The 12,166-nt window shown below is 50.5% G+C and overlaps 1 protein-coding gene across 3 annotated transcripts in view; it reads left to right on the forward strand.

The window, feature by feature from the left end:
* Positions 1 to 12,166, forward strand: part of SLC2A4RG (SLC2A4 regulator) — a 49,598-nt gene that overhangs the window by 1,596 nt on the left and 35,836 nt on the right. For all 3 annotated transcript variants that reach the window (XM_075900974.1, XM_075900975.1, XM_075900973.1), the window contains exon 2: positions 4,498 to 4,709. In XM_075900974.1, the coding sequence (XP_075757089.1) occupies positions 4,498 to 4,709 (212 nt within the window). The remainder of the gene's footprint in view (positions 1 to 4,497; positions 4,710 to 12,166) is intronic.

Here is a 12,166-nt window from a genome sequence, read left to right on the forward strand (position 1 = left end):
GAATTCTGGTCACCGACTGAGGGGTTAGATCGGTCTAATTGCATATCCCCCCCGAGTGTGAATTTTCACACCCCTCCAGAGGCAAGCTGGGTGGATGTAGGTTTTTTTGGAGTAAGGCAGCCCTTTCCCCTAGCTGTCTCCCCCAGCTCATTGCAGCGGAAGGAAGCCTTAGCAGTGCAGATGCAGCAGTTGTTATCCTGTGGTGCTTCAGTGTGGACCTATAGTCAATCCTTCTCCCGGAGGAGTAGGGTGGCAGAACAGTTCTGCTGTCCCTGCTGCCGGTTAGCTTGGCGTAGCTCTGCATGGCTCTCACCCCTGAGAGAGGTGGCTGTGCGGGTGTCACTTCCACCATGTCACCTACTAATTACAACCAGTTGCCCTATTCTGGTTTGAGCAGGCTGCAGCCCTTAAGCCTAGCTCAGACAGGAGGGGGAGATCATCACAAGAAACTCGGCTGTGTTTCTGATACTGTGGCAACCGCAGCTTTCCTATTCACTTCCAGGATTTTTGCAAAAAAACCTAAAGGTTGTTCTAAGTCTCACCCCCCCCCCCCCTTCCAAACCCACATGTTCATTAAATGTGGGAATATCTGGCAGCAAAGGCTCAACTCCTGTTCTCCCTCTTCAGAAGTAACATGACTGTGATGTGCTGAAGCTTGTTAGTGGACTTTCTCAGCGCTAGGAGTATGGCGACAGTTACTGGATGTGGTAGGGAAGGAATGGCCAGGCTGGGTCAGCACCATGGTCCATCTAACCCACTAGCCTGATTTCTGGCGGTGGCTGGTGCTAGATGCTTCAGCAGGAGCGAACTGAACAGGGCGACTTATTGAGTGATCCAGTCCCAGCTGTTAGTGCGTAGGGACACCCAAAGCATAGGGTTGCATCCCTGATCATCAGTAGCCATTGATGGTGCTGTCCTCTAGGAACTTATTTAATTCTTTTTCAAACACAATTTCTGGCCTTCACAACATCCGCTGGGAACAAGTTCCACAGGTTGACTGTGTGAAGAAATACTACTTTTGTTTGTTTTAAGCATCTTGCTTATTAGCTTTGTTGGTCTCTAGTTCTTGTATTATGTGACAGAGTAAATAACACTTCGCTGTTCACTCTATAGCATTCATGATTTTATAGGCCTTTAGTCATCTTTTTCTTAAACTGAATAGTCCGTCGTTTTAATCTTTCCTTGTGCAGAAGCTGTTTCATGCCTTTAATGATTTTTGTTGCTCTTCTCTGTACTTTTCCCAATTCTAATACTTTTTTTTTCTTTTTTTTTTAAAGATGAGGCAACCAAAGCTGAATTCAAAGGGTGGGTGTAACATGGATTATCTAGTGGCATTAAGATATTTTCTGCCTAGTTATCTAGCCCTTTCCTAATAGTTCCTAGCATTGTATTGGCTTCATTTGCTGCTGCAGCATTTTAACCAGATAATAGTTCTCTGAAAATATCCACGATAATGCCAAGATCTCTTCTGAGTGGGGAAAAAATAGCAACTATAAATATAAAAGGAAGGGGGTCCTATGTACCCTCTAATCTTTTCCATTCTTGTGTGGCTCTTTCCATCCTAGTGCAGAATAATTTTGTTATATGCACTGAAGTATGTGCAAATGTGCACCACCAGTAGAAACAAAAAACCTAGCAGTGGGCACTCTGTGAATTAGATGGTTGGCATTTGAGTTTCTCCTGAGTGGCCATACAAACACACAGCTTACAGGGAACACAGAGGAGGGTCCTGTATTATTTGTTGCCAGTGTGCATGACTGTTTCTATCAACATTGACTCTCATATGCCACTTTCTTACCAAGTCACCCAGTTTTCTGAGATCCCTTTATAACTCTTCACAATCAGCTTTGGACCTAATTATCTTGAGTAATTTTGTTTAGTTTGCAAACTTTGCTACCTCACTGTTTACTCCTTTTACCAGGTGATTCATGAATATATCGAACAGTACTAGTCGTAGGAGCTTCATAGTTTTTGACTTCAGGTGTCTTTGAAAGACTGGGTCCAAGAACAACAGCTACTGACGTATGGTGCTACCTAATGCATTTGATCTCTTAAATTGGTCACAGTTTTATAATTGGACCGATTCCTGTAAAATTCTAAGGTTGTGCTCATTTGTATAGAAAGGGGAGGAGAACAAATGCTGTGGGTTTTTTTTTGCCTCAATAGGTCGTAACAGAATGGTTTGGTCAAAGATGTGCATGTTACAGGAGTAAGGATGCAAGTGGATATTAAACTGGAGTGGGACACTGAAGGGAATCAGGCCAGAAATTTAATTCTTGTTTTTGTTTTTTAAAATGTGCCATGACTAGCTATGTTGCAGTTATTACCAGTGTTACAGTAGTGCAAGTAAACAAAGCACATTGATAGTGCCTAGAGTCCTAAGAACACGTGAGACGGACCGACAGCTATTTTCAGTGACTTGTGACCCTGTTCCTCTTTGGAAGGATCCCTGACAGTATCGGTCTCTCTGTGCAACCAGCCCACGCTTTCTCTTTGGCTTCATCAAGCGAAGAGAAGCAGAGCTCGGGCACAGCTGGTTCTTTGCTGTATCCCATGTGACTGGATCAGCTCTGACTTCTCCAGAAGATGGCACTGCAGTCAGAGGGAAGTGAGCGCTCTTGGCAGCTGGAGAACACTTGCATGATTGGGAATTGGCATTCTCCGAGCCCAATTTGCTCAATACCTCCCCTCGCAAATCCTCAGTGGGTACCTAATATCGAGTGATCCATCCCCCCGGGGGTCTCCAGTTCTCCCCTGCGCCAGCTAGGCCAAAATGATCCAGGGGGGCTGAATGTAGATGATCTTTAAAACTGCCACCAGCCTGGTGTAGACGGTGCCTCTGAGTGTCTTGGGTAGGGTTAGGAGTGGGGCCAGGCTGGCTGGGCTGTATCAGAGGAGTAGGCAGGTGCATTCTGTTGCGTGTGACTTTCTGGAGGAGTTAGCTGTCTGTGGTCGAGATGCCACACAACGTGGTCTGTCCAGGTTGAGGTCAGCTGTAGTTTAACACTCCCCCACCCCCCCCGCCCACGGGTGTGTTGGTGCTCAGAGCCTTGGCCAGGCTGCTTCTGCTCCTTATGGCCTAATTTTGCAACTGTTACCAGGGCAACATGTGGGAGCCATCCCAGTGAAGGCAGCTGGACTCCTGGGTGGATGGGCTGCTTGGCAGAAGTCAGGGTCGCACAGTTGGGCAGAGGGGGCGGGGCCTGTTGCAAAGAACTGCTGCCAACCGGTGTTGCAGACGCTTGCAAGAGGCAGGGGTGGCCTGATTCACACCTGCTGGGTTTGTGTAAGATAAAGCGAAGGGCCCCCAGGCGAGCGTGGCTGCTGCCCTGTTTGCAGAAACCAGGCCTGGCTGATTCTCTGCAGACATGGAGGCTTTCAGGTGAGCTGTGACAGCACCAGCCAAGTCCCTCTCCAGATGGGGGTTACAGGATTACCAGCTGTGTATGTGCAACCCCCCCCACACCCACACACAAAACACTATGGGGGGGGGGGCCCAACATGTAATTCTAGCCCTGGAGGGAGGTGTTGGCTTGATGGCCCTGCAGGCCAAAGTCCTCTAGTTATATGCAGAACAGTAGCAGAGCAGACTCCTCCCCTCCATACCTATGTTTGGAGGGGAGCCCTGCCCATGAAATGTCTGCCCCAGTGGTAGGGGGGTGGGTTTGCAGGTGAGGGCAGGGGCTATTTGAAGTGGTTGCCTTTTGGGGGAGGCAGGGGAAGAGGGAAAGTAACACCGACAGGCAGAACTGAACCTGGGACCTCAAGCTTAGTGCATGAGGCTGCACAGCGTGAGCTAAAAGCCAGCTGGTTCTCCGTTAAGGCCGCAGAGCAAATTCATTCTCTCTCTGTAGGGGATCTAAGTGCCGCTGTGTGGGCCGTGCACCACACCCAGTAGGTGTGTGGGTTACACTAATGCAGCGTCTTTTTTTTTTTTTTTTTTTAACTGCCCAATAGGGTTTTGGGGGTGGGGGGAGAATAAAACAGTGGTGATTCATCAGAGTTAGCCCATGGTGGGCTGCTGCTGCTAAATTGACCTGCCCCTTCACAGGTACGGGGGCCAACAGGAGCTGTGATTATTTTTCCCCCACACATCCCCTGTACCTGCAGAGCCGCAGGTAAATATGGTGGCGTGGGGGCCCACCAGGGGCTAACCCTCCTTGGCAGACCAGATCCAGCCTGTGGGCTGGTATTTGCCCACCCTTGGGCTAGGGGGTCACTAACTTGCAGACTCTCCTGTCTCTCTTTTTTAATCCTAACTCTCTGGTTTGACACTGCATCCGTCCCCAAGGTTTGACTGAAGTTCTCGTCCTGTAGGGCTCCCATGAGGGGCGCGCCAAAGTTGATCTGGATGCAGGCTCCAAAGCTGCCGTAAGCTGGTTCTGGGTGTCCCTGGGGTGGCCGGGGTTATGCTGCATTGGACCCTTACCGCCTGTAACCCCCCTGCTGCCTCCTGCGCCCTGATGCCCGTGACGAGAGCGCTGTCCTGTCTTGCAGAGCTGCAATGGCAACATGCTGCTGGAGGAAGTTGAGCCGAGGGGCCTGATGGACGCCCTGGTGCTGAACGGCAGGAAAGTGGACGAGCTGCCTGCCGTGACCCACAGCCCACTGGAGGGATCCCACAAGGAGGCAGCCCTGCGACTCCTGGGCATGGAGCTGGAGAAGAGCCCCTTGCTACATTCGGCCTACATCCCGGTGCCCAGGCAGAGGTAGGAGCTTTGCTGCCAGGATGGGGATGGTCCGGGAAGGGGGGGGTGAGGAGGGGAGTATCTCGCTGCCTCTGCAGGGGAGGAGTTGCAAATCCCATTGATCGAAGCTGCTCAGCCCGGCCTGCGGGGAGCCCTTTCTCCCCTGACCTTCCAGGAGAGGCTTGTGCCCAGCATGTGTCTCCAGTCCCGGGGAGCCTCCATCCTGCCGTGCACCAGCGTGTTCTCCCCACCCTGCCTGAAGGGCTGGGACTGTGGGCCCTGGGGGGCCCAAGTCCTCTAGTTAGACGCAGCACGTTTAGTTGGGGATTGGCTCTGCTTTGGGCAGGGGCTGGGACTTCACGGCCTGCTGACGTCTGTGCCAGCGCCAGCCCTGGGATTCTGTGATGTCTGCCCAGTGTGGCTTGGCCCATGGGGGAAATCTTCCAGAAGAGTCTGTTTAAAAATCCTACTGACAAATAGCTGGTTCTCCACCTGCAGGGGTGTACCGGAGATGCTACGGCCCCGCTACTTTGGGTGCTGTGAGTAGGAAGAGCAGAACCCATGGGGCAGATCTCCTCTTGGAGGGGCTGGGTTTTATTTTTACAGGGTTGACCCATGGGGACACCCATCCCTCGTGGTCAGTCCTGGCTGGCCTAATGGAGTGGCATGATGGATGTGCTTGGATCCAGGTGCAGGATCTGCTTTGGTATTCGTGTGTGTGTGTGTGTGTGTGTGTGTGTGTGTGTGTGTATATTTTGGTGGCTGCTCTTGGTTGTGTTGACCGGTTCAGGAGGGACTCCCACCTGTTCCTTCTGAGCGGGATGGCTCTATCATGGGTTCTCCTGCGGGCCCGCCTCCCTGGGGTCTCTGAAACAGAGTAGCCGTCCGGATAAAATTGGGGGACATGAATGGGCCTTCTTTCTGCCTCGTGGTGACCCTTGGATTTCTTTGTGTCTCTGTCCTTGAGGGGGCCCCAGCTTCTCCTGGAAAGCCACAGCGGAATGTTTTGCTGCCAGGGCTTGTGCTGAGATGAGGTTTGTGGAGCAGAAGGTGGCAGAGGGGAAATGGGGTTGAGTGAAGCCAGGAGAGGAGGCTGACACCAGCATGTATCTGACTGGTTTCAAGCCAAGTGGCAGGTGTCCTTCCGAGGAGAAAGGTAACTTATTTTGCCTGATGTTACAGGCTTGGGATGGATAAGCAGCCATCAGCTGTTGTGGGTCCTTGCACTCCAGCCCCAGTGTGTCCCCTTCTCAGTCTAGCCCGGCCCTGTCCGTTGGCAGCTACTGTATTGCCGGAAGATGTTAGATACGTGCAGGCCCGTCTGTGATGGGGCTCCTAGCAGCGCTGGGCTCTGAGTCAGGCATGCTGGCCTGCCACTTAAAGCTGCACAGCATCTGTGCTGGGGAAACACCAGGCTAAAAATAAACCAAATTGTGAGGCAATTGTGTATTTTTAATCTTCTTAGATTTCAGGATAGAGGCGCCCTTGTTTTCCGTGGGCTCTGCCGGCGTTTTAAAAAGGCAATGGAAGGGGAGGGACCCGGGATCTGCTACTAGTTGTGTAAGGTGGATGCAGGCTGAGTGACGCCTAGCAGAGAAGAAAGAATAAACCAAATGTTGCTGTTCTGACCCAGGGGATCTGCAATTGTGAGTTGTCAGAGTGGGGCAATTGGGAGGATTCGTGTCTGGATAGCTTCCATCCAGGAGTTTTAAAGAGTTGGCTGAGAAGCTTGCTGGCTGATGGCTTTTTTTTTTTTGGTTGTTCCCCATCTTCTGTAATTCTTGGAATAATGGGGAAGTTCCAGAAGACGGGCAGGAAGCACAACAGCTGACTTGGGTTTTGTTAATGAAGATTTAGAGGGAAGAATAATGCCAGGCAACATGGGCTTATGGAAAAAAGTGTGTGTGTGTGTGTGTGTGTGTGTGGTTTTTTTTTTTTAAATGGGATTACAAGTCCGGTTGATAAAGGTAACAGTGTTGCTATAATGAAGTGGTTCCCAAACTTTTCATCATCATGCCCCCTTCTTAATTTTTTAGAAACCCTTACACCGCCGCTCCCCCCAACCCTAACCACAAACCCCCCTCCTCCCATAGCATCAAAACTTGTTGAGCGAGCAAAAAAAAAAAAACCTGACCGGGGCTCAGTCTGAAAAACAAAAATAGCAGCAAAACTTAGGGGGAGAGGATTGACGGGGGGGGCTGGGTCGCCTTGTGCTACCGCCACCTTCCCCTGCCCCCCAGTTTGGGAACCCATGCTATAATGCATTTACACTTTTGTAAGGCATTTGATTTGGTACGGTGCAACATTTTGATTTTTTTAATTCAGAGAAGACCTGTGCTAGAGTGGGGGGCCCCTTCTTGCTTCATAATCTAGGTGACTGAAGGTTTTAAGGTGCCCTAAGAAAGGGAAAACTCAGATTCCTGGATTCCAGAGTACGAAGCAAGGGCAAGGAAATATGTAACAAGGCACTTGAGACCAAATCCTTTCTAGGTACTTAAATTACGCTCTTCTATCCTGTTCAGAGTAGAAGCCATCCCTAGAGAAAGGCCCTTGTTTCTCCTCACACATCACCCCTGTGTGGGTGAATGCTCTGTTCGAGTTGAGCCGAAAGCTGGGATGTCCCATCTGCAGCAGACGGCCTCTTGCACCACTGAAACAGCTTGTGTGTCTCCTGGTTGGTTTGTCCTGGAGCGCTTGGCCTTCTCATGGACTTTAAGACCAAAAGAAACCTTTGTAGGGCTGGAAGGGTCCTCGATCTTCTAGTCCATTACCTAGACCAGAGGTGAGCAATCATTTTTGATGGGGCGGCACTCCAAGAATTTAAGTGGTCAAAGGCCATATTCTTCCATGATATTAATGGAGGAGGTGTGGCGTTGGGGACTGGAGGTTGGCTGCAGAAGGGAGCCTGGGGTAAGGAATTGGGGTGTGGAATCTGGGAGGAAGCTTGGGTGAAGGAAGGGGACTGGGGCACTGTGTTACAGAAGGGGGTGTGGATGCAGGAGAGGATTCTAACCTTGAGGAGGCATGTAGGAGGGGATGCAGGGGCTTGGGTTGTGACCTGGGGGATTAAAGGGAAAGGTCTGGGAGGGGATTGTGACTTGTAGAAGGGCATGCAGGCTCTGGGAAGGGGTATGGGTGCAGGAGCGGGAGTGCAGAAGGTTTGGGTTACAGATTGTAGGGGGGCAGAGTTTTGGGGGAAGGGAAGGGCTGGTATGGCAGAGGCAGGCTCTGGCTGAGAGACACCTGGGTGGCTCCCAGCCAGCAGCCCAGCTGGTTCTTTAGCCTGGGTCCTGGTCTTCCATGCCCCTGCACATGCTCAGAGCAGCTTCAGGGGCCATGTGTGCTGCTCTGAACTGAGCACTGCGAACCTGTGATGGGGGAGGGTACTTCACATCCTGTAAACAGGCCGTTCCTGTTGGCTGGAAACTGGCCAATGGGAGCGTCAAGATTGTGCTGATGGCAAGGGCAATGTTAGAAGCCTCCTATGGCTTGTAGCATTCGCAGATGCACATGGCACCACAGCTGGCTTTGCTCAGCACCGAGAGGGAGCAGGGCAGGTAGGGAGCCTGAATGAGACTCTCACGAGCTGGATCTGGGGGCATGGCGAGCTGGATGCTGTCCACGGGCCGTATTGTTGTCCTGACCTAGACCATCCCTGGCAGGTGTCGGTGCAACCTGCTCTTAAAGATCTCCTGCGATGGAGATTCCACAATCCCTCTCGGCAATTGATTCCAATGCTTAACCCCGTGGACAGGAAGCTTTTCCTACTGTCCAACCTAAGCTGTCCTTGCTGCAATGTAAGCCCATTGCTGCTTCTCCTAGTCTCAGAGGTTAACAACAAGGAGAAGGTAAATAAATGGTTTTTAACAACCTTTTGTGTACTTGACCATTGTTGTCATGTTCCCTCTAGGTCTTCTCTTCTCCAGGCTAAGCAAATCCTTTTTTTTTTTAAAGACTGAGTTGGAGAATCAACCATGTATTCTAGTTCAGGGCCACAAGTGACCCATGCCCTATGCTGCAGACCCGTGCCCTATGCTGCAGAGGCAGATGAAAAGTCACAGGATCTCTGCCAATCGGATGTGGAGGGAAATTCCTTCCTGATCCCAAATGTCACCGTATGGGCAAGACCCACCAGCCAGTCATCGATGAACAAATTCTCCATCTTAACAGCCCTTCCAGTCGAATACTGTTTTCAGTCATTTTGCTATTTGCTAATAATAGTCGTGGATGAGCTGTGTGCGGTTGTAGTTAATCTCATAAAATCCCCGCCGTAAACTTAACAAGGTCAGTCTTGCCACAAGTTAGTTAGGTTCTTTTGTCCTCATTCCCCTTAGAAGGATGCTGCAAAATTTCACTTCTGTTGGCTATCGCCCTTAATCTAATTCAAAGCCTACACTTGTTGATGGCCAGTTTATAGCCACTTGTTGTGCCTTTAATTTAAATAATGCCTTTCCCTTTCTGGTGTGAGATTATATATATTTAGAGCAGCAGTTCCTAACTGCTGTTCCTAGCCCGCCCGTTTTCCTTTAATTTCCCAAAAGCCGGGTACATCTGCTAGTGTATTTATCAAGAGCGGTGGTATCGTCCCCAAACCCTTCATTTGGTTAGGGTGAGCAAGCCATGCTTCTGGAGCTGCCCCATGTCCGGTAGGTTCCTTCTGCCTCTCTTCATCCGAACAGCCCTTCTCCGGACCTGGTCCGGTTTGAATCCATCTTAAATGTGGGAGACCAGACAGCATGTCGTGCTGGATGAAGCTTCACTATTGCTGTCTGGTGATGGTAACGCTTCCTTCTCTCCTGAAAATACCTTCCCTGATGTATCCTAGGATTGCATTAGCTCTCTTCATGACCAGCCGATACCCCCAAGTCTTTCTTTGCTTCTGTCCCTTCCAACTGGTAGGTTCTTGGTTTATAGCCCAAAAAAAAAAATCATCTTGTTGTTCCCTAAGGGTGCGTCTACACAACACCCTAAACTCAAAATTGCACTCTGCAAACTACGTATTTTATTTCAAACCTATTTCGAAATAGGCTAGTTTGAAATTCGGCCCGTCTACACAGCACCAGACTTCGAAATCATGCGCGATTTCAAGCCATCCCTTTTCCCTCGTGCAACGAGGTTTACCAGGGTGGCAAAATAGCGTGCCTGTTGTTTCGAAAAATATTTCAAATTAAGAGGCAGCTTGTGTAGACGTGGGGTAGCTATTTCGGGATACCTCCGGTTTCCCAAAGTAGCTGTGAAGTGGAGACGTACCCTAAGCACATTATTAAATGGTAACCCATCTCCATTACTCCTGTTTTCAAGGTCCTCTAAATCTTCCATATGGTCCTCCTCTGTAGGGGTAAAACCTCCCAGCTTTGTCATCCACAGGTAGTAACCCCAGGGCCATTAATGAAAATGTTAAATAAAATTGGTCCCAAGACTGATTCTTGAACTCTAGCCTGGGCGTTCACCTTTCAGTATTGCCCACTGTGCTCTCCTCTTCAACCAAGTCCTTCCCCGCCTAGCTCTCCTATTAATCCCTAACTTCTCCAATTTAATCATTTCCCGGGCAGCCCTGTAGAATCCTAGGGCTGGAAGAGACCTCAGGAGGTCATCGGACACAACGCCCAGCTAAAAGCAGGACCAACTCCAACTAAATCAACTCAGCCAAGGCTTTGTGATCTCCTCCCTTGTGGTCCATTTCCAGCCTCTGGCAAACAGAGGCTAGGGAAACCTTCCCTGCCCATCTGGGCTAATAGCCACTGGCCCTAAGCCCTATCTTCCAGGGATTTACCTAGCTCTCTTGAATCCTGTTAATCTTGGGACTTCAACGTCCTGAGAGTTCCCCAGGCTGACTGTGCGCTGCATGAAGAACTAATTCCTTTTGTTTGTTGTAAACCTGCTACCTGTTCATTTTGTTTGGTGATCCCTAGTTCTGGTGGTATGGGAACAAGTAAATCACTTTTCCTGATTCACTGTCTCTGTGCCTGTCATGACTTTATGGACCTCTATCATATCCCCCCTTAGTCTCCTCTTTTCTAAGCTGAAAAGTCCACATTTTATTAATCTCGCCTCATCTGGCAGCTGTTCCATGGCCCCTCGTCCTCTCTGTTGCTCTTTGCTGAACTTTTTCCAATGCCAAGAGACCATTTTTTGAGATGAGGTGACCAGTCTGCGTGCCCTATTCGAGATGCGGGCGTAGCGTGGGCTCTGCGTAGAGCTGTAGTTTCAAACACTTAGAGGCAATCGAGCCATTAGCTGGAGACCGAGGGCTGCCCGGAGTGAGGGCTCCACTGAGGTAATGCAGGGGTGCAGCATACCCAGGCCCTGTCAGGCAACCTGGAAGCGTTGGCTCTTGTGGGCACTTGTCATGTCGCCTTAGTGACTGGGGCGCCTGTTGTCCTGGGAAGTCATGAGTCCGTCTGTTGGAATGACTCCTCCTCGCCTTGCTGCGTCCATTTGTTCCATCGCCTCCTTTCCCTCCGTGGTAACTTTGCCGTGGTGGGGTTCAGTCTTGTGCGGGGTGACACAGCTCGCCTGGCCACCGCCGGCCGTGAGGGGCTTGCTTGGGGCTGGCTAGGGAGCCTGGCTGGACTGCGAAAGGGAATGCTGGTGCACGATAGCACGTCCTAAAATGCTTCTCTCGTCACCTTACCTCGCCTGGGCTGCGGCTGTAACTTGCCACGTGTCTCAGCATGGCAAGGTCCGGGTCTGACTCTTCAGCTCCCCGCAGGAATTCACCGCCCCGTTGGGAGGGCGCTGCTCCCCGCGGGAATTCTGTGTGTTCACCGCCTATTGAGATCAGGTGCTGGGTGCAGAGACCACTTGCAGGAGCTGCTGAGGTAGCTCCAGTGAGCCAGGCTGTTGCTAGGGGGGAGTGCTTGGAACAGGCACCCAGGGGTGGGTCGAGAAGGGAAGAGCCCTATTCTGAAACTGGATCAGGCTTTCCAGCGCTTGGTCCAGTAGAGGCCTGTCACACTTGGAGGGGGAAGGGAGGGGTGTCTTTGGCATCCCCTGGTACAGTGCTTCCCACTTTTATTTGGCCACGGAACCCTTTTAAACTCAATTTTGTGGAACCCCTAATGACGGTCTCATCTATGGACATCCGTGCTGAGTAGTGACCTCATCGTCCCCATTCTCTGGCTAAGCTGGCATTCCACAGGGACACTTATCGTGGCGCAAACAAAGGAAAATAGTTTTCAATCAAATTCATAAATGCTTAACTGTTTTTTTTTTTTAAAAAAAAATCATAAAATGTTGTTGTAATGGAATTTTCTCGCGGCACCCTTTACTTTCACTTCGCGGAACCCCGGGGTTCCATGTGGGCGACACTGCTCTAGTATGTTGCAAGTTCTGATGCCAATCCAGAAAATGGTGGGGAGGAGGGGAGACTTCTTTGCAACAGCTGCTTGGCACTGGCCAATGGGACTTGGCTTTCAGTGTGTTCTTTAGTTAACAACCTTGCCAGGACAGTTTTGGATAATAGCAGGGTTGATGCT

Source organism: Pelodiscus sinensis, chromosome 18, assembly GCF_049634645.1.
Source record: "Pelodiscus sinensis isolate JC-2024 chromosome 18, ASM4963464v1, whole genome shotgun sequence".
Taxonomy (NCBI): Eukaryota; Metazoa; Chordata; order Testudines; family Trionychidae; genus Pelodiscus; species Pelodiscus sinensis.